The sequence below is a fragment of the Pelodiscus sinensis genome, chromosome 14, assembly GCF_049634645.1.
Source record: "Pelodiscus sinensis isolate JC-2024 chromosome 14, ASM4963464v1, whole genome shotgun sequence".
In the NCBI taxonomy this organism is placed as follows: domain Eukaryota; kingdom Metazoa; phylum Chordata; order Testudines; family Trionychidae; genus Pelodiscus; species Pelodiscus sinensis.
The window spans coordinates 10439962-10462837 of record NC_134724.1 but is presented as its reverse complement, the minus strand read 5'-3'; the positions used below and the strand labels follow the sequence as shown (position 1 = coordinate 10462837).

Below are 22876 nucleotides of genomic sequence, written 5' to 3'. Positions count from 1 at the left end.
TTCCAAGCCGAATATTGTTAGCTTCACTTTCAAACCTGCAATGAGTTCATTAAGAAAGGCAGCGTAGCTTTAAAGATTATTCATTTTAAAAAACAGCCTCTTATTCCATATAGACATTTTGGTTATGTGTTAATAGAAAAGCTGAAGATACTTCCTTAATTTTGATAAATCATATTGATTTCTCAGTAGCTGCTTCCGTTTCCACAAAAATCTTGTAGTGAACTTTCTCCTTACAAGATCCAAATAATGAGTAATATGCATAAATAGGTAGCAGCATTCCAGAATTAAGACAGAGTCTTAGACTTCTTTGCTTCTATGAAGTTCTCTAAAACCATCCTGTGAGTCATGTTATAGATCTAAATGACCTTATTGTAGGTGGCAAGTTTAAATGTGCCATATTAATAACTTGTTATCCAAGACAAATTAAGTCCTTATGTGTCAAAAGCACTCTGCTCTGGATTACCTACAAGACAAGTATTTATTGAATAAACGTTGGATCCAATTTCATTTTAATGTGACTGACTGTATGCTTCAGCCTTTTAGAATGAGATAAAAACATTCAAACCTATAACTCTGTTGCAACATTACACCTAACTTGTCTATTTCTATTATTGTCTCTTTAAAGAGAAATAGGGAAAGCGTTTTTTGTTTAGTTTTGTTTTAAAGGTTTTATTATTATTATCATTCTGAAGAGCAAGGGGAGAGATAGAAAAAAGGCTGGCATTCAGCCTAAAGAGAAATCATTGAAACAAATTAATCCTATGCCGTTTAAATTGACATGGTAATCCATCATCAGCAAAGGCAAACTCTGAAAGCAATCTAGAATCTGCAGTGTTCTTTCACTGGCCCTGAGGCACAAAGACAGATAGTAAAAGAGGAGGAAAAAATCATAAAAGTTAGCAATGCCTTGGAAGGGGGGGGGGGTGGAGGGGAGAAGAAACAGCTTTCACTTTTCCTGCTTCTAAATATCCAGTTCAGAAAAGAATCCTGATTAACCTTCAACAGTTGTTACCAAGCTGAGTGTCAAGTAATCTTCAACTGCAAAGCACCCGAGTGTTTTGCATAGAGTGGACATCCTTTATAAACTCTAACATCCAGAACTATATCCAACACCAACTTTGGAAACTCTTTCTACTTGTGCCTTATATCAGCCTAAACTTAGTTATTCCAAAAGGATAAAATTATATCCTTCCTTCATAACATTGTACAAGCAAAGAAATGTAATAGTCATGATTTGCAAACAGTTGATGGAAAAGGCTGGTTTGTGAATCTAGTCCATACCCTGTCTGTACAGGATTGTGTACTAAACTATATATTTCCTTGGGCTTTGTCTAGTCTAATATTTAATATCTGTAGTGACTGGAGCCTTTTACATTTTTAAATCTTTAGGACACGTGGTGCAAGGGAACGATTTACAGGTGTCAGGCCTTAGAAACCATTTGTCCTGAAGTTGCTATTATCATGATATCAAGTCATCTACAACCAATCCAGAACTGAGCTATCTAAGAATAGCTTCCACTGCTCTTCCTTTTCTTTTAAGCTAACAGATCCATTACTTTTGTCCAAAGCTTCTCCTTGCTAGCTGGGTCTACTTATCCAAACAGTAGAATGTATGTTATTGAATTAATACTTTGAATTTTAGAGAATAAAATAACATAAAATAAAAACATAAATCCAGGGAAAGAATACTACTTTAGAGTTAGAAACCAATATAATATGAAGAATAAGTCAGACAAATTGTGCCAAAGGCAAAGGGGTGTAAGGCTGGATAATCTGAACCATATCCAACATCTGCCTTATTTTAATTTAGCTGGGATAAAGTTTGTTCTTGATTATTATTAAGAAAACTTTATGATGTAGAGAATACCATGAGCAATGTTACCAAACTGTTTTATTGGTGTATGACATATTGTATTGTTACGGGGTGGTGGGTTATTTTAAATTCCCTTCTCACTCTAAAGCAACCCAGTTCTCAGATTCAGCTCTCTGAGATGCCCGTTTCATCTCTCTATGAAGCACTGCAACTGGATCTGAAACACATACAGGAGGTTAACTGCTCAGAGTTGATTAAAATTATTAAATTTTAGGAGAAGAACTTTGACGTTTAAAAGTTCCAAAATGACATTTGCAAGTCATTGTCGGAGATATTTGCTGGATACAAGTGGCAAAGAATGTCTGAAGTAAACAATTGTATTCTGCATAACATAAATTGCTCATATGAGAAGTGATCTCGCCCAATTTGTGAATTTATTTTCCTTCTCTGTAGCAAGAATTATTAGATTTAATAACAAAAGATCCTATAATATAAAAGAGATAATTATAAAGACTAGAGTAACTCCATTGATTTCAACTAACTGGTCTGTGTCTGAGGAAGGTTGAATACTTAAGTATATCAAAGGTTGGGATGTGATTGAAACCATAACATTTGTATAAGCACAAATATATTTAAAATCCAAAATAGGGTTATTTCATTATCAGCTAATATTTAGATCAACATTAAATACTGCAGCTAGAAGTAAACTTTCTTGTATTTATTTCTTATTAAAACCTAAAACTGATCCTAGTTTTTAAAATTTGTTCTTCCTGACACTTGACATAAGGCAAGCTTGTCAAGAAATGCCATGCCTGCTATTTTTCCCCTGTTTGCAGGTATCCCCTTGCTTTAATGATTTCAGTTTAGCTTTAACTCTTTAACATGATACAATCTTATCCTATTTACCTTAGACACATAGGATTTTTATAAGGCTGATTGATTTCTTATAAATAGAAATTAGCCTTTTGTACAAAACTAGCACCATTTAAAATAATATCTGCAAAAGTAAAGGAGCAAATGTGAAGAAATGTATACATAGATTGATTGGCAGCTGATTCTTAAACACTCACTACAGAGAAGGATTTCACTGTTTTGTAAAATAGCTCATCTTAATTCAATTCAGAAGGCAGAGTCTAAAATATGCACTTAAAATATTTCCAAAAAAGCTATTCAGTCTTTCAGAGGAGGGGGAGTTTTAATTATGAGGCTATAAATATGCAATTGATTAAAAAAAACTCCTAAATTCATATGTTATTTTATTCAGCTGTGGTTGTGTGTATACATCTGTCCATCCCTGTCTACGCTTATTGGGTATGTCTGATAGATGTATTTCTATTTATGAAATGCCTAATGCAGGCCCTAAAATGTAGTAACTGCTTCCCTAAATAATCTATTTCTGCTTTCAGAAAAAAAAACCTTAGAATTTTGATAAATAACAGTATAGATCAGTTTTCCTTTTTGTATTTGATAAGAATGTTATTTTAAAAGCTGAATATTTAAAATTTATATCATTGCATACTTTCAGCTGCCTAAGATTCTGCTAATTATTTTTGGACTTGTCTCTTAAAATCACAAGCCACTATCAGGATTTCACTATTAAGTCTGTTGGAAGGAAGACAAATAAAATAGAATGCAATGATTACTATTATTGGGGGTGATTACAATTTTGTTTTTAATTTTTGCTTGACAGAATTATGGATAAAATATAGTTTTATTCTAAAATCAGAGCTTATTGAATAGACAAGAGATGATGCAGTTATCATTCATATTTTTGGACATTCCAGCTATTATTTTGTTAATTTGAAAATAAAATACATGCACACAGAAATCATATATAAACATACTTACCAAAAATGCATCTGTCTCAGCAGTTAGCATATTTATGTCTTCACACTAGGAAAAAAACAAACAAGCGAACAAACACTAAAAACAATTCAAATGTATAGGTGAGGATTTGTATATGACAAGTACTGTGTGGAATATGCAGAAACCTGTAAACAATTTCATTGCTTAAAAAGTAGTTTGATAGCATACAAAGATACAATTCAATATCATGTTAAAAGGTTTAAGAATAGAGACTATGAAGCAAAAATGCAAAGCTTCTACCATCTTGTTTTGTGTGTAAATTTGTGTAGAGGCATATAGGTACAATTTGGGAGTTATTAACTTTCAACATCAGTTATGACTCTTAAATCAATCCATTGTAACTCCCTATTAAAATATCAGCCAGGTGTACTAGCAGGCAAATATATTTTGAGACTCATTTCTAGATTTTTTTCTTTAAAAGTTGTGCTTGACTAAGGAGAGGGATCTAAAGTGATTGTTCTAGAGCTGATAAATATAGTTTCCTTTTTGCAATGACTGACATTTTTAGAATACTTCATTTATTCTGCATTTTAAAAGTAGTGAAAATGAAAATCTGCAATTAAGTAAATAAAATATTGCTTTACAAAAGTGTATATATTGATAAACTTTATGCATGTGTGTGTGTGTGTGTGTGTGTGTGTGTATACATGGGTGCATAGACAGGCAAAATAGTTCATCTTTCCATTTCCATTTTCCTTCCTATTAGAGAAAAAAATGGAAAAGGAAGGAACAGATATGTTCTTAAACCTGGCAGCCACACTGCATCTAACGCTACTGCAATCGCCTTTCTTCCCTAGCATCTCTCTCACACACACATACACACCCTTCAGATTAGCGTAGTTAACCTTGGCTCTGTGCTGGAGCGGGAAGGGTTAATGAAACCAAGCTCTTTACGACCTGGAAGGTCAGACTCTTCCTATCTGCAATCTAAGGAATTAGGTAAAGAGGTTATAAGATTATAGTGAGAGGCGTTATAGGCCCTCCTAGCCTCACACCTGAACATATTGGTCTAATCCACTGGGATTCTTAAAAATCGCTTCAGCTATGGAAAACTGTTAATTAGGCTGAGTCTATCCTGAGGTTTCCTGTTGCATTAGTGATCCAACAGGGCAGTACGAACCCCGTAGCCTTACATGAAATTCATCTAATATACCCCCCTTTCTTCCCCCTCCCCCTGAATTATAATATCAGCAGCCATTTATTTAGGGAGAAAATAGCGTATGGGGGTTAAAGGCATACAAAGGAATTCAAAGCCTTTTTCTCGGTCACCTTTTAAGTATTAATAACTAGTTGCCTATTTGTAGTTGTTTCTAACTTCAGTGTTTGTAGCAAAATTAGCACTCGGAGAAGTAAAAATGCATATTCCCATCAGCTCTGCTCTTGGATTCCTAGTTCGAGATTCCTTTCATTCTTCTCAGAAAATAGCATCCTTCGAGCTGCTTCTAAACTTTCCCTCGGTCGTATGGACTTAGTTTTATTCAATTACATCTTATGTCTCCCCTCCCCCACCCCTCAAGAAAGGATATTCACTGCAGCTTGTCCCTTCAATATCGCGAAAATAACCTTTATTCTGTGCAAAAAAAAAATCACCAGACTCTCTAAATATTCTATGTTAACGTTGATTGGCAGAGTCATTGTCAATTTCTAGCTTTATGTACTTTGCTACTTAGCATGACTGCCTGAAGCAGGGTTGTATGTAACCTACCGCCACACATCAATTGATATTATTATACCTGAGACAGAACTGAATAGTCCTCTACAAACTGCTGGAGTTAAAGACCCTGCATTAGAATCCCTATCCGAATTACAATACGAAGTGCAGAGCAGTGTTTAACCATGTTGTCATTTTCAGAAGTGCTGCTTTTTTATGCCATTTGTGGTTACCTTAGAAATAGATTACATACTAGAAGAGCTGTTATTACGGTTTCAAATTATGTGCTTAAACACTAAACTCTCTTTTATTCGCCGTTTATTTTAGGGGATGGGAACACACTCGTGTAAGTTGATTTAAAATCTCACGGCCGTGGTGAATTTACTGTCGCTGCTGTTGTTAAGGGTATTCCTGCCTGATGGAGAGAGATAACTGAAGTCCCTTCAACTTGATCTCAAAGTCTGACCATCATTTACTCCAGCCCTCTCTTTTCCATTCTGGCAGCACGTCTTTTGTCATCATATTCTCGTGGTTTCAGTCATTGCTTTGTATGTGGGTGGGGAAAACTTATATATCATTCTCCTATTTTTTTTCCTGATAGAATGTATATTCTCTTGTTTCTCTCCTTCATGTGTGTTCCTACTTCCTCTGTCTACCTGATGGGATCGTTTTAGAAATGTGGGTCTAATTCTTCTGCCTACCTTCTTCGGTCTGATTAGGTATTATTTTTCATTGGTTCTGCTACAATAGGGTCCTCCCTTTAATCTCCCGATTTTTTTTTCTCTTTTCCCCATCCCGGTATAACCAAATCCATGAAATTCACAGCCTCTCTCTTTGACACTACTGGGTCGCCTAATCACTTCGTATCGATTTCCCTAACTCTTTTCATCCAGCTGAAGACACATCTTAAAACACTCCAAGGCAGAGTGTGCTCTTTGCTTTATACACACTAATAAAATGATTTACCCTTCTCTCTCTGCTCTCCTCACAGGAGAAAATCGTTCAAGTCCCGGCTATTTGTGTGTGATCAGTAAATATTTAGTGTGGTGACATCTTCAGCTCCTCTCCTGATCAATACCCAACCCAACAGGAGGTGGACTATTTTCCGGGAGGAGACTTGCCGAGAGCTCCCTTAGATGAGTTCTTTGCTTCTCCTACAGTATGTTATGATTTGTCCTCAAATGTACCCAGTAAAGAGAGAAATAGAGGGTTTTAATCGGTCTGTTCTCAACCTGTTTACTTTGACATTAAACCACCTACCATCACCAGATCTCCCCTCTCCCTGTGATGTTCTACACACTTCTAAGGGGCAGCAGTAAAATGAATCGCAAGCAAGCCAGCGGTCACAATCCATGGGCCATTCTGTACCCCCTCTTTTTCCTCTCTCCTCGCTTTGCAATGCAGTGTCGAGAGATGGGGGGGCCGTAGGTGAGGGTCTGTCTCACGTGTGCGGGATATTCGCTGTTAGGGTTTCACTCTCGCAAAGTCATGCTCCGCGTGTTGGTTCGGAAGTCCCTGGAATACAAGGTGCCTCAAGAACTTCACATATATCCCTACACTTCTATTAGCAATCTGAGGCTTTATCTCCCCTCCTCCACACACACACACACACACACACACACACACACACACACACACACACACACACACCCCTTGTAATAGGTTATAATGAGTCAGGACTGGAGTAAGGAAACTGCCTTTAAAACAATTAACAATGGACTAGACCTTACACCCCATTTCTAAAACCATCCACGTTGGAGGGCTTTCTCTAGGCACGAAAATGGACAGAAAGAGGAATTCACGAGTGTACTTCTCCTGATGTTATTTCATTCCAGGGAAAACCCGTGCCTGGCATGTGAAATATTTTCTGTGGTAAAGGGCTATGTGTGTATACTGACCTATGGGTGTATGTGTATACACGTATGTCTAAAATAGAATACATGAATGCAACGTTATATATTATATCCATTATGCATGTATTTGTGTTCCATATTTTATACACAGATATTTCTCTCTATCAGTATGTGTATTTAATCTTCTGTCTATATATCACTTATAGACAGATGACTAAATGCGCCCACATATAGAGAAATAGCTGTGTATAAAATATGGATCACATAAACATATATTGTATACACCGAGATAGATAGATAGATCTCTCTATATATGTATATGTGTTTGTGATCCATATTTTAGTGTATATATGTGTGTGTGTATAACATATGTGCGGTGTACTGTAATTAAATATTCTACTATACAAACGACTACATCCACCTGTTAACTTTGTTTATAAACCACTTTAACTAATAGCTTTTAACTAATTTATCCAATCTCTTATTCAGGTAAAGGAGACGACTGGGGCAGAGAGGGAATCCATATCAAAAGGTGTTACACCCTCTCTGTCGGAGGAACTTTACACATCTTGTATAGAGCGATTATCTCCAGAATATATCTTTATACTAATGCATACTTAATTGGTCTGTCTTGACTGTCCATATAAAACAATTTAATTAGGGTGCTTTCTGCTTTGGAAAGAAGAAAAAAATCTGCCCAGCATTTATTGTATTTAGCACCAATACAGGCAGAAAATGTTGCACAAGTTTTTGGTTGAAAGAGCACCTATGTGTCCATTGAAGGGCGTTGATCCGAAAAGACAGAGAGGACAAGTAAAATCGATTTGAAGCGACCCTCTCTGTCCCTTTCACACCATTCAGACACTCCATTCCTTCTAAGACAAAGCCCTAGCGCCTTGGGAATGCTGACAAAAAAAGAAGGCTCCAATCCCACAACCAAATGGAGCTCTCTGAAAAATTCCTTGATATTGCTGCTATTTTTTTAAATGATAAAGCCCAAGATAGTCTCACCCAGCGTCTAACATTTCTCCCGCAGGAATGTGTAGGGAATGGGTGGAGGTAATTATGGCTATTAGTATTGCAAGTCTAGTTTCAACCTTGGTCGTTCGCAGGCTTTTAGGGTTAAAATAGCCGTCACCTCTGACCCCTGCAGAGCAGAGTTGCGGCTATCACTGCAACTTGGGCCAAAGTTTTCAAAAGCTGAGCTGCACAGCAGAGAGAACACATCTCTCTGGAATTATTTTTTTTATTTTAGATTGAAAACATCTTTAGCCATTTTAATTAAATTCCCACCATACAGCACCGGGGGGAGGAGGGGGTGCAAAACCCTTAAAGGTATAGTCCACAATCTCTCTTCCTTGTTTCCTTTAGGTTTCTTTGGCAGTTTGATTTCAAGCATGAAAATTGTTATCATAAAACTGATTATTAGGTCATCATTTCATCCTTGGCTTGCAAGGATAAACCTGGGGGGGTAATTCTCCTTTCCTCTACCTTCCCCCCCCCCTTCTCTTAGCCTTTGGGATTGATAGAAAAGGCACATTTGGGAGATAGTGTTTGGAGGGGGGAGGAGTGGGCTAAAAGAAGAAATTACTTTACTATGTATCATATGCTTGTCAGCACACCTTAAGAATTTTCACCCATAAGGAGTTTATTTTGGAAAGGGGGGAGGACTGTAAAGGAGGGGACAATTTGGTTGTCCCTCTGTCAGTAATAAAAATTCATTCAACGGGGTTGTGTCTCCCTCTTCCATGTATGATCAGACTTCAGAGGAGTGGAAACTTGTGTGCACCATCGCTAGGGTATTCATGATCAGTTAAAAGATTTGCCCTTCTGATCAATATTGTGCATTTATTCCTCCCCTCTTCCCCCGCAAAGGCTGCAATGATAGTTGCCTTCCTCGGGTTTTTTCCACCATTGTCTGAGGTGGGTAAAACCCATTTGTAATTTTCATTAGCTCCGTAAACATGCAATTAACATTCAGAACTGTGTTTAACTTAATTCCTGTTTTAAGGCAAAGACAAGTAAGAGTGGAGGGAACGTTTGTTCCATTTGTCAAGTTTGACACACTCCTTACCATAACAGCTTCCTAAAATAAAGGATCCGTGTGCGCCCCTCCCCCCGCATCTTTCTTTTCTTAAAACAAAACGCGCACAAAAAAGGGAAGAAGCAGGAATCCATTAAGTTTAAAACTGTACTCGACTGCCAGAGGCAGCCTAATGTATTCCAAATTGTCCCGGGCGCTCCCTACGTTGGCGTCTCATTCACTGGGAAAAAAGGGGGGAATTACTGGTGGGGGGGGGAAGCATGGTAATCATAGCAGGTTTGTAACAGAATCCTCCACTTTTAATAAATTACAAATCACAAAAGTTGTCATATTTGTGGAGGGCTGTGGGAATATCTCTGAGGGTTTCAGTTAGCAAACGGATTTTATGTAGGTGCTTATTTATTTTAAAATAGGGGGGGCTGTGGATTCACTCCTAGCTGGGATCCCATCTCCGGGGCAGACGGTTAGTTCTGATTCTTTCCCAGCTTGCTTTAGCATAAGCTTGCGTTCTCTACCGGCCCTTTACAGGACGCTCTGCCCCCCCCCCCTCCCCTCCATCCCCTTTCTGTGCATGTGTTGCTCGTTCGCCTGCAGTTGTTTGCGGTTTCTCTCTTGGCGGGTTTGCAATCGGGTGCCTACATCCTACCACAACCCTGACTAAGTTAGGAGATTGCACTCTCATTTATCTATATTGTTTCCGACTGGACGGAGGGGGGGGGTGTAAGGTTGGGTTTTTTCCCCCTTTGTTTTAGTTTTGCTTTTTAAGTCTCGTCTTTGCCGCTGGAAACAAGGTGTAGCAAGCCGCTCTTCCTTCTAAGGAATGAGATGAGAGACCAGGATCCCTCAAAGACATCTCCTACCTTGGGTTTGGGTTTGGGGATTTTTTTTTCCTTCTTAAAGGCGAGGCGCACATTCCTAAGCAGCTATGTACACAGCTCTCCCGCAAACCTCGTCTGTGCAAAGTTAGAGTGAGTGTTCAGTTATTGTCGTCCCCCCCCCTTCCCCCCCAAGGCTGAACGCTAATAATAAACGGAAAGCACTTCCCTTTAGATTGTGGGAGATCTATTCCCTTCACCTTTCTTCTTTTCTCCCCCACCCCCAGAAGGCTGTAGCCTCCTTTTTTATTTATTTATTTATTTACTCTCTCTTTTTTTTTTTTTATCAGTTTGCACAATCGCTAGATAAACACCAAGAAGGAGATTCTCTTTAATTACCCAACGCACATCTTTCCAGGGGGGCAAACAGCGGTTGTTGGTTTCTTTTTTTTTATTATTTCACCTGCCAAACTAAAGGAGAGGTAGAAAAAGAAGATGCAAGCGATTTGGGACCTTGAACAAGGCAAATATGGTTTTGGTATGTTTACTTATAGTTTCTTCTTTTTCACTCTTTTTTTTTAATGTGTTGTGATCTTGTGTGTCTCTTAAGGGAAAAATTGTTAGATAACTTACGTATTAAACTATCGTTTCTAAGGTTACGTGGGTTGCTCGAAGAGGGTGGGGGGAAGAGAGGGGAGAGACCCAGTGTCTGCAATTACAGCACCATCAGTTACCACGTCCTTTAGTTAAAAAAAAATAAACAAAACGACCCAAATCCGATTCAAAAGCTAACATACAAACGTGCATCAAAGTCACTTCAAACAAGAGCGAAGAACGAATCGCCCTTCTGAAATTGTATTGCTCGCTCCATTCTACTTTGTTATAGTAACTGACTATTGGGGATGGGGGGACTAGATCTCTAAGTTCGGAGCTGGGGATTCTGCCCGGAATTTTGTAATCGCGTGAAGTTGGCAGGGTTTTTTACAATAATAATTTGAGAAAGCTCGGGTTTGAACGTAAAGCGTGGAGAACCCATCTCTCCCACCAGGAACAATTCCGCTTTAAGCATGTACAATGGTAAGAAGCAGGAATATATATACTCACCCTCGGAAGGTGCGGGTGGCAGGCAGCAGCTTTAAGGCGAATGTTTATCCTTTATTGCAAAAGGCGCAGATCTGACTTTAAGCAGCAAAACTGCTCTGTTCTGACAAACGCATGAGAGGCATGGCTCCTCATTTTTTTTTTTTTTTGAAAAAAAAAAATCACAAACCAGTCCCCGTCTCCCCCCCCCCCCCCCCCCCCATCCCCTCCGCTTAAGAATACCTATTCAGCACTGGGCTTGGAGAAACCCTGGTGCAGAAATCTTACTGTCCGGTCTAGGAGTGCCCAAGCCAATTAATTTTAAATCCTCCGGAATGAATCAGATTAAAATGCACAGAAGTTTCATTCTCGTATGCATACGTGAGCCAAAAGTCGTTTCTCTTTAAGAGATCCTTTTCTTTTAAAGTTGAATTTTAGGCGGATAAGAGACTTACACTAGGGGGCAGACGGATACTGTACTTGCTCCAGTCTTGAGCAAATTTTTTCCCTCTCTCGCAGCATATGCTCTGATTTAGCACTGTAAATTTTTCAGAGGACCCAACTCTGACAGCCCCTGGTGATTTTCAAAGTACCACAAGCCAGTGGTTAAAAATTGCATTGACTTGGAAGTTCAGAGGCACACAATAGGAGCCACTTTCCCTATTCATGGAACTTCAGTGTGGTGGAAGAGAAAAACACACACATACTACATTCAGGGAGAAGAGGAATTCATTGCATTATGTTAGACGTAACTGCTTTCCACTGTGTTCAGAGTGAAACCCTGTATTTGTTCGATGCTGTACTCCTATGGCCATTTAATCTATAAAGAATTAGAGGACTATTAGGCAACTTTCTACCAGAAAAACGGAATCCCCCCTCTTTTCTAAAGATTTATACGGACGCTATCCCAAACTTTATTTTAGTAAAATGAATCTTCCCGCCCCTCGCTCATCAAAATAAATTTACATCTGCAGTAAAATAGCAGAAGGGGTGTATTCTTTTTGTCAAAAAATAAATGAGTGGATAAATAAAAAGTAATAATACAATCCTACTTTTAAAATATCACTGTTCTATTGTGACTCAGCTCCGATAAGAACATTTTAAAATCTTCATCTATCGGCGGTATACTCATGTTTTCAAATATTATTCAGGAAAATTAGCCGCAGTTCAGCATTATATTCTTGTATTCTGCACCAGCCTACATGGCAGGGGTGTTTTCAAAAAAATAATAAACCACCCATTGGTGTTAGCTATATTGTTGTATCCCTCGAAGAGCAAATAGTTGATCCGGGGCATTCTTCATTATGGTTTGAATATCAGAATATACTAGCGCTCTTATTATATACGTAGCTCGCATATTCAAACTATTCATAACGTGGACGCTGTTCAGAAAATTAACGCTCTTTGTGCATTTGTTAAGAAGGATGTTAATGTTTTCAGATGATGAATTATTCCTGTTTACTTTATAATATTTGAGAAATATAGGACATGCCCCATAAACTACAGTCAACAACGATGTTGTATATTCTCAAACAAAACGTAATGTCTGAGTTATTTGGAAATAATACGGCAGCTCTCCACATTTTAACCGTAAAAAGATCCTTTCCTCCCACCCCTTTCTATCTATCTCCCTCTCGATCACTATTTAAGCTAAGGGTTTATATTGCTACATCATGATCAATTGGAATTCTACTGCCTGCTTTTGAAATTGACCAGGCGCGCATCTTTGTTGGTGGAATCTTATTATAATCCAGGTTTATAAACAGGACAGTGTCAAGTCTAGGTGCTTTTTACAACTTTCCAATCATCTCAACACCTGCGGCTTTCGAGACATATATTATTTCTGCGGCAGAAGGGGTGTGCATGTGGCAACATGAAAAAGTGTGTGTGGAGGGGGGGAGCTGCAGCAATTAATCCTGAATATAGTTTTGTATGCATCTGTGTCCCCATGTTTGCACTTAGTTTGATTACATGTTCAGAAGTCCCTATCTCAGACTTGGTTAATATATGTACGTGTGTATTTCTATAGAAGTAACTGTCCGCCTGTCCATGTATCTGTGTATTTTAAAATTTATATCTATCTCCGCATGCGTTTGTCTTGTTCTGGTGCTTGTTACAGATATTCAAAAGGAAATAAGCTATCTCGGTTATGGTGCTTAGTACCCAGGTTCAATAGGATATAAACAATTGTCCTTGTGTACTTAGATCGGTTACCTATTTAGAGTTGCTCCATATATTGTACAGAGGTTGTGCTACCGAGTCACAATACTACCATATCCCTATATCTTATCTGTGAATTTCTGCCTCGCCTAAAACAAAAAACAACACCACAAGTTGAATAGCTAGAATTGTATTACGTTATAACCAAGCCGCCTAGATGGCTGATAAAAGAAAAGAAATTCTGGAAAACAGCACGGAAATTTTCCAACACACTCAATGAATGTAATATATGCTGTACTTGATTAAATCGTTGCTATTTCTGTAAACACTATGCAACTCAGAATAAATGTGTGGGTATGTGTTCACATATATAGATACTCAGACATGTGTGATGTGTATTTGTATGCTAATTATTTCCAATTTATGTTGGGGAGTTTGATGAAAAGAATGGTTCTTGAAATGCCACAGCAGTCAAGAAACAATGAAGTCCATACTCAACTATTCTGTGATCAAGTACCATATTCACTGGTGTCTCTGTCTACCTACATTGACAGATGTATATCTAATATATATGTAGCATCCATACAGACATCACACTGATGTGTATGGTATGAATACAGGTATCTCCACCTTTGCAAATAACCATATTAATGATGGTTAGATGGGGTTGCATATACTGAAATAATGGTTTATAGCTAACTCCATTTTAGAGCTTTTTTAAAAAAATGATGCTGAATAGGTTTATGATAATGTCTTGTAACCGCAGCATCTGAGTTACCTTTTTGTCAGCATCCTCTTCCCGTATTGAGCAATTAAAAAGTTAAATCTACATACCTGTGAAACTTTAACCCTAAAAAGGAGAAGGTAGTCACTGAAGAATATCAATTCTGAAAGTACTCCTTCTCCAATTTTGATTTATAAGAATTGCACCTTATTTAGTACAGAAACTGTTACTTCCCTCTCCCCCTAAAAAAAATCCACCAGGAATTTATTTTCTGACATCAGCAGCACAATGGGGAACAGGAAACTGTAATGTAACTCTTGCTTGCAGGTGATGATATGATCAGACTTTTTTTTCCTCGTGCCTGATCAAAGAGTTAATAAAGTCTGAGATCTACAAAAACTAGTTCAGTCTCGCTTTGACATGTATGTATATGTGGGTCTCCAGCCTTATTTCTCCACAGCCTTATGAAAGATTCTTCAAGAAAAGCAAAGGGAAAGCGCAAAAGTATCATCCTAGTGATCCTATTTTAAAAAGAAATCCACCCCCACCGCCGTGCGAAGCTGGCTGAGAACTCATCTCGCTTTAGGACCCGGCAGCCTGCTTTGGCAGCCATGCCAGCCAGCACAAGGCAGAGCGGCCCAATGAGGGGCGAGGGGCGGTCCGGGAGCTTTTGACCAGTCAAACACAGTCTGTTGCCTTATAAGGCGAGCGGTCGCCATGGCAACGTGTGCTAAGTTGCAGCAGTCGTGTCAAAGTTCACTATATAGAGAGCGCAGTGAGCTGATCGCAGAGAAAGCACTCACCACTCTGCCAGCCCAGCTCCTATAAATCGCATTCACTTCCTAACCCCCCTCCTTAGCATATTTGATCACTTTGATTCTCAGTTCTTTTCTTTGGCTTTTTTTTTTTTTTTTTTTTTTTTTTTTGCTTTTTTTGTGGTGGTGAGGGGGGGGGGAGGGTTGATTGTCCCTCCTGTGTCTCTTCTCGTCTTGCTTTTTTTTTTTTTTTTTTTTTTTTTTTTTTTTTGCATGAAGAATGATGCTGTGTTCTAGGTTGTGATCCGTCTTTCCCTCCTCCTCTTCCTCCTCCTGCTCTCCTCTTTTATCATTATCCCTGGCTGCGCTCTACGCTGGAGAGTTGACTCTTTTTCCCTTCACCTCCCCCTTTCCCCCCCTCCCCCCCCCTCCTCCCCATGTGTTGTGTGAACCAACTGCGCTAAGAGCCCCACTTGCAAAGAAGGAGACGCGGCACAAGGCAGCGAGCAGCGGCAGCAGCAACAGCCGCGGCAGCGGGAGAAGCAGCAGCGGCGGCGGCGGCGGCAAAATAAAGAAAAGAAAAGAAAAAAGAGAGAGAGAGCAGGAGAAAGAAGCAGCGGAACGAGGGGGGGAAAAAGCGAAGCGGATCTCGGTGGATGTTTCCACCACCTGGACTTGAAAAAACTACAGCGAAACCCTTCGCGTTCTGCGCCGAGAAAAGTCTTTTTAGTTGTGCAATTTTTTTTTTTTTTGGTGCAGCTTTGTGTGTCATCTTTAACCTTTTATCCATTCTTATTTTGATGGCTTTCCTGAATGGCTGACTGTGAGCTTCCCTGGACCTGGCCCCCCGACACTCGCCTCTCTTCCTTCAACTCCCCTACTGCAGATCAGTTTAAGAGAGAGAGAGAGGGAGATCTTTGAAGAGATTTTTCCTCTCTCTCTCTCTCTCTCTCCCCCACCCCCATACCCCCTTACTTTTCTGTCTTGAAGCCAGACAATCGACTCGCAATCTGCCCCCCCCCCCTCGACCCCTCGTTCTCCACCGTCGCTGGCTTTTTTTTTCTGTTCCCCCATCCCCCTTGTCTCCTTTTTTTTTTTTAAAGAAGAGAGGGAGGGAGAGAGAAACTGCTGCAAAGCTGATCTGAAAGCAAAGCAAACAAACTTTAAACATAAAGGGGGAACAGGAAGTTTGGAAACGGTGTCCAATAGATATGGCAATGGTAGTTGGTGCGTGGCGAGATCCCCAGGACGATGTACCCGGAGCTCAGGGAACTCAGCCTTCTCAAGTCCCTCCTGTGCAAGGACCACCAGCTGGGGCCCCTCACACACCACAAACCCCGGGACAAGGAGGGGCACCCAGCACTCCAGCCCAGACCAACCAGCCAAGCCAGCAGAGCCAAGGAGGAGACAAGCAGCAGCAGCAGCAGCACATTGAATGTGTGGTTTGTGGGGACAAGTCTAGTGGCAAACATTATGGCCAATTTACCTGCGAGGGCTGCAAGAGTTTCTTCAAGCGGAGTGTAAGGAGGAACCTGAGCTATACTTGTCGTGCCAACAGGAACTGTCCCATTGACCAGCACCACCGCAATCAGTGTCAGTACTGCCGCCTCAAAAAATGCCTCAAAGTTGGCATGAGACGGGAAGGTATTGGGATTTCATTTGTTTTCCAATTTTCACTCGCTGCATTTTGCTTCCCCTCCCCCCTGTTTCCCACAAACCAGTTTTTTTTAAGGAGGAAAAAAAAAGCCAAACAATAAACAGAGAGTGAGAGAAACTTTCTCTTGATTCAGAAAGAGGCGGGGGGGGGGGGGGGTGCTTGCTTGCTTTCTCCTGCCTTCCTAATTGATTTGTGTGCGTGTGTGAGGCGGCTGTTGGAGGATCATTGGAAGTGGATATTTTAGTTTCAGTTGTTTAAGGAGGGAGATTATTTTTTTCTGAGGCATGATTACGTGTGTATGTTTCCTCCTGCATGTTCCACATCCCTGTCCCCAATTCGTGTGTGTGTGTATGTGTGTGCATTTATAGATAGAGAAATGAATGTCTGCCCCCCACTCCCCAGCCTTACATTGCAGTTTTCCACAGGAGGTTCGAATTACTGGAGCAATGTAACTAGCATTGTAACACTGCAGGGCTCTTCAGCATTCCATTATGGAATCTCAGTCTGATTTTTTTAAAAATAGACTCGTCTTTTTATTATTATTATTATTATTATTATTAGCCCCCTCCCCTCCACAGCAGAGACAGAGAGTATGTGGCAAAAGGAACGGAGGAGTATGGAGGAAACAAATAAGTAGCGGAGGGGGTTTGATCGGGGCCAGTCGAGTCTTTGTGATATAAAATTAGACGAGACATGTGCGCCTCCAGTTTTTGCAATGGCGTGTTCCGTGTCTGGACGCTGCTATGTAGGTTAAGGGTTAGGAGCTTTGGACTGCCTGGCTGGTCTTTGTGTGTCTGCGAGAGTAACTAACCTTATCATACGCCAAATAACCAATCTAAGCCACGCACATTCAGCCACTCTCCCTTCTTTCTGCCTCTCTGGCTCTGATTCCCTTCCCCTCTCGCTGTCACCATGTAAATTTATTAACCAAATGAAAGGCCCACTTTCCATGAGCAGCTGAAAAAGGTGCTTTTAAATAATCACCCTCGCCCGTCGCGTGTGGGTAGACCCACGTCTGTGTGTGGCGGTGGAATTTTACCTTTTTCGAGGATTATTGGATAGTCAATACATACTGTCTGGGACGAGCACTTAGTATTTTGAAAGGTGCCAGCACCCTCCCCGCCCTGCAGCCTTAAATCAATAAGCAATATCAGCTGTTTAGCTGTAATGAAGAGGATCCCCCCCCCCACACACACACACACATACACAAACGTTCGGTACCTATGGGGGGGAGGATTTTTCGTGTGTTTAGGAGCTGTGGATCCGGACTAGTGTCCTTAAAGCAGTTCAGAGCAGCAGCCTTGAGGCAAGTACACAGCGTTGCTTAGCTTTTATTACTGCTTTTACTTTAATCAGGGGCTGCAGAGCCTTAAACCAGACCCAGGCTGCACGCTGTCTGGAAAATTGCGTGTCGTCTCCCCTCTTCCTCCCCCCCTCCCCTTGAAGCTGACTTTACCCAGGGTCACACACTAAGCAGCACTTGATTAGCCAGGTCCGTGGCAATTCAGATATTAATTGCTGTAGTTTCTTCTTTATTTACTGCAGCCGTCCAGAGGGGCAGAATGCCACCCACACAGCCAACTCATGGTCAGTTCGCCTTGACAAATGGGGACCCTCTCAACTGCCATTCCTACCTATCCGGATATATCTCCCTTCTCCTGAGGGCAGAACCCTACCCGACCTCCCGCTTTGGCAGTCAATGCATGCAACCCAACAACATCATGGGCATCGAGAACATTTGTGAACTGGCAGCCCGGATGCTCTTCAGTGCGGTGGAGTGGGCCAGGAATATCCCCTTCTTCCCAGACCTCCAGATCACAGACCAGGTGGCTCTCCTCCGGCTGACCTGGAGCGAGCTATTTGTGCTCAACGCTGCCCAGTGCTCCATGCCCCTTCACGTCGCTCCTCTGCTAGCCGCTGCTGGCCTGCACGCTTCGCCGATGTCTGCTGACCGAGTGGTCGCCTTTATGGACCACATACGAATCTTCCAAGAGCAAGTCGAAAAACTGAAAGCGTTGCATGTCGACTCTGCAGAATATAGCTGTTTAAAGGCCATAGTCCTCTTCACCTCAGGTAGGCAGCATTTATTTGCAATCCCCCCTTTTCTTTTGGCACCCCTTTGAAATCGGTTCACTCTGGCCAAGTGTAAGAAGCTGGAAACCTTGTCAGTGAGCATTGCTACATGTGTCCTCTTAGAAACATGGGATGTGCTTTTCCAAGACAGGCCTGGCACTAAGCACCCTACCTTACAGGGAGCCTGCAAATAGTTTTAACAATGATCAAGAGGGAGGGGGGAAAAAACTTGTGAGCGCCGATAAGGCATGTGAGGCTCTGTCTTCCCCGGTGAAAGTAATATTTGATTTCACAGGATAGCCCTGGCATTTAATGACACCGATCCCAACAGCAGCAAAGGCTGCCCATATTGCTAAATGCAAGTCTGCCCATCCTTGAATCAGTTTATGGACAGCCACAAAACAACCCACCAAAGCAGTCCTGAGGGACTGAAAATCAAATTTAAAAAAGTTAAGCATGCAATTCCGAATTTAAAATACACTCGCTTCCTTCTCAGAAAAGAAAATAAATCACATTTCCAAAGAGCTGTTCCTGGATTAAATAGAACGTGGCACCGAGCAATTCTGTGTCACTTCATTTAAGGGGGCAGGTTTGCAGTTATACCGAACAGGAGTTGCATGGTCCAAAGTAAGTAGCGGTTCGGAAAAGATAATTACTCCACTACACTTGGAGTAGTAATATGTAAAAGTAACAGGACAGGGTGCTTAGCTGAGCCTTAAAACTGATTCTGTGCTTCCTATGCCCCTCTGCAAGGAAATAAAGCAGGAAGGTGTTTCTTAGATCATTAAAAGTGGAAAAAATAGGTGCCAACTTTTTCTGCATATAAATAGTATATGAGTTATAAAACAATAATTGAATGCATTATGAAATCTAATTAGTTTGCACCGTAGTTTAATCTATGTGAGTAATCGACTTCATTTTTAACTCTGGAGGCTATACATAGAAAGAGATGTAATGTATATGCATATATTTATATTTAAATGAATGCTTTCTAATTTGTGCACTACACTAGCCTAGGCTGCTAACTTAAAGGTGGCATCCGGTGACACTGTTTTGGATCTCTAGAAGTTTTGGGTTAAGGTGGTTTTGTTTTCTTAAATGATTTCTTTTGTAACTAATTTGAAAGCTTGGGAAAGTGACCACGTGATAAACATATGAATGGAAGCAGGACCTGTAAAATAATTACTCATCGGAGTTTTTTAAAGCTTGATATCAGGAAACAGAAAAAAAAATGTAGTTTATGTGGAGTGGGGGGAGGACGACTTACAATCCACTCCTTGTTGTGTTAAAGGGGGTCTGGGGAACCAAGTCATTTTCTGGACTTTGTCCAGGTTCTGGGTCGTGACCTAAACTTCCTTTTATATATTATTGCTTTACACACAAAACTTTCCCCCAAAATTACTTGGGTTAAAGTCCTAAGGTGATCAATTAGCAGGGCGCATCTAGCCGTAGGAAAGCAGAACGTACCGTTTGTTTGTGAGATGCTTATTTTATTATCCTGTCATTTTCCAGGGATGCATTTTTTCCCTGGCTCAATTTTTCAGCTAGGGTTCCCTCGCCCCCCAACACATACTCTCCCGAACACAGCCCTGACGAGTTTATTTCAAATCCTGGATTTCTAAAGAACACTTTTTTTAGCCTTTCAAGAAAGCAACCGTCTGACACTGTGGTAACTGTTAAATTTATTACTATTTGCAAAACGTGAGGCCTGGCATGCAAATTGCCTCCCAACTAGATAAAGGTTTCTGTTATCTGATTCTGTAGAAAAGCACACATGCAAAAATAAGAGTGATGCATGCAGCTTCTCAGATACCCCAATATCTCCCAAGGATGTAAAACAGACACACACATCGATGCATGCGATGTCTGCCCTGATTTTATTATTTTTGCTTTTTTGCTTTAAAAAAAAAATCTGGGGTCTAATGACTCGCAGAATATGCATGTTAGCCCTATGCCTAAGAAGGCACAGAGAGGTCAGGTCATAACCTGTACTCTCAGCACAGACGTCTGTGATTTAAAGGGAACTGATTGTATTTTAGCGTATCAGGAAAAAATGTCCAGACCATATTAGGGAGTTTTCTTCTTGTAGAGGATTTGGGTTTAAAAGAAAGAAAGAAAGAAAAAGTGAGAAAAAGAAAAAAGAAAGAGAAAAGAAGGGGGGAGAGCTCAAATGAACAGAGAGATCACAGTTTGCATGGCTGCTTCTGAATAGGCTAAACTGACAAGATCAGTTTTAAAGAGCCACTTAAATCAGTTTCAAAGACTGCAGAAAAACGCGCTGTCTTCTTTGGGGGAGAATCTGTTGTTGGATCCGGGGCGCCATTATTCTTGGCTGGGCCAGTTTTTTTTATTAATTATTATTATTATTGTTGTTGTTATTCCTTCTAGCCACATGATGATATTCTTCACAATTGTTTTCCGGGTGGGAAAGAAAGAGTGGCTTAGCCCCGCACCTTTTTCAAGCTTTGCAAGTAATAACACTGATAACAGGACATTTCCCCAGATCATCATGTAGTGCAATGAAACCCTAAGATCTTGAAGCTTTGCTGAATTGTGAGGCAGACCCTGCCGAAGGGTGGATTGCACACATATGTGTACATTATACATATAGAGAGAGAACTATATATTATTCTACTTTTGCTAAAACAGACTTAGCTCTGAGAGCGACATGACCAATCACCATCTATACCTCATTTTACCAGTTTTTTTTAAAAAAAACAATCCTCTTTAAACTGATTGTTTTCTTTCTGTCTTTCCCTTTTTCTTTTTTTCTTTTTTTTTTTTAACTTTCTTCTAGATGCCTGTGGTCTCTCTGATGTAGCCCATGTTGAAAGTTTACAGGAGAAGTCACAGTGTGCTTTGGAAGAGTATGTTAGGAGCCAGTATCCCAACCAACCAACGCGATTCGGGAAGTTATTGCTACGTCTCCCCTCACTGCGCACTGTCTCATCTTCTGTCATAGAGCAATTGTTTTTCGTCCGTTTGGTAGGTAAAACCCCAATAGAAACCCTAATCAGGGATATGTTACTGTCTGGCAGCAGTTTTAACTGGCCTTATATGTCCATTCAATAAAATATTGGAGAGAAAAAATAAAATATATATATTGAGAAGGGAGATGAAAGAGAGAAAAACAAAAGCAAATGACGTTTGGGTTCTGGTGGTTGCTTAAATTTCCTTCCGCTAAGGATGTAAAAGAATGTTACAAGTTTGCTAAAAGAAGACAGGAAAAATAATGGACTGTGAATTAAAAAAAAAAAAAGACTCTCAAATGAACTTTTACAGAATGCATTAAAAAACTCCCGTGTCGTTAAGAGAAAAAAAACTTGCTACTTATCATTTTTTGTTTAAAAATAAAGGGAAAAGAAAAGTTAAAGAAAAAAGAAAGATGAAGGAAATACATTAGGTGGGGTTTTCTTTTTTCTTTTCTTTTTTTTTCTTTTGGGGGGTAATTTTTTTTAAAAAAAATCTCGCTAAAAGTGCTTTTAAAGGAAATTTGGAGAAAATTAGCAATGGAAAAAGTAAGTCTTTTTTTCCAAATTATTAATTGTCCTATGTGTCTATGTACCTATAGTTGTTCTTTTTTTGTATTTTTCTGGTTTCAAACCAGTTTATTCTGTGGTTCTATAATAATTTTTGATATAACCTTGGCTTCTTTAAAAAAAGTGTATCCTTAAAATATATGTTCTGAAAGAATTAAAACTGAGTCCACGGAAGTATCATAGGAAGAAAGGAAAAGAAAAGGAAAAAAACCCTCAACAACACAATGATGGAAGCGCACTTAGAGGTGGTGACCCACAATTTAGCTTGAAGCTGAGAGAGAGCTATAATTATATAGACCCCAATGAACCACATGTCACTTAACTACCCCAAAAACTAGGTTTTTGATATTTTCAGACAGAAAATGAACTGTGGGGATTTATTGTAGGTAGAATGAATTGTGTCCAAGACACATTATGGTTTTGATTAAAAAAAACAAAAACAAAAAAACAAAAAACAAAACAAAACAAAAAAAACAAAGTGAACTTTTGTAATTTGGATTGGGTTCCACATAGTTCTTCATGAATTGTTATTAAACTCCTCTATCTGTTTGTATATTTGCAAGCCCTTTGTATTATAATAATTGTTGATATTTTCCCTTTTTAAAAATATCATTGAAATCAGCATGACAAAATAACACTGTTGGCACTTATAGATAACGTGATTGATTCAGTATCTTAGAGTTTACAGTTTTGTGTTTAAAAAAACTGAAGGTTTTTTTTTAAAGTGCAACATTTCTGTATACTGTAAAAGTTATAATAACTGAACTGTTTGGTCGAGTCTTTGTGTGTTATATTCCAAGGAAAATTGAAAGTATTCAGAAATTAAAATATTATTTGATATCTGAA

The 22876-nt window shown here is 39.8% G+C and overlaps 1 protein-coding gene and 1 long non-coding RNA gene across 21 annotated transcripts in view; one reads left to right on the top strand and one right to left on the bottom strand.

Annotated features, from left to right (window-relative positions):
- Positions 1-14065, bottom strand: part of LOC102451360 (uncharacterized) — a 156913-nt gene extending 142848 nt beyond the window's left edge. For 5 of the 15 annotated variants that reach the window (XR_012895715.1, XR_001368554.3, XR_012895714.1 and 2 more), the window contains exons 1-2: positions 11147-14052; positions 3662-3706 (exon numbers count right to left, since the gene is read on the bottom strand). This is a non-coding gene — a long non-coding RNA (uncharacterized LOC102451360). Of the gene's footprint in view, positions 1-3661; positions 3707-11146 lie in introns of all 15 variants that reach the window. The other 10 variants (XR_012895709.1, XR_001368550.3, XR_332318.4 and 7 more) reach the window with 10 other exon arrangements.
- NR2F2 (nuclear receptor subfamily 2 group F member 2) lies at positions 9802-22876 on the top strand. 6 transcript variants are annotated; one of them, XM_075896992.1, is made up of 4 exons: positions 9802-9888; positions 10393-10580; positions 17964-18491; positions 21289-22876. In XM_075896992.1, exons 2-4 carry the CDS (start codon positions 10538-10540, stop codon positions 21561-21563), a joined length of 846 nt encoding a protein of 281 aa, XP_075753107.1. In that variant the 5' UTR covers positions 9802-9888; positions 10393-10537; the 3' UTR covers positions 21564-22876. The 6 variants fall into 6 exon arrangements, with proteins under 6 accessions (XP_075753107.1, XP_006126936.1, XP_014430893.1 ...); XM_006126874.4 differs by having other exon boundaries at positions 9855-10195; XM_014575407.3 differs by lacking the exon at positions 9802-9888 and having other exon boundaries at positions 10284-10580.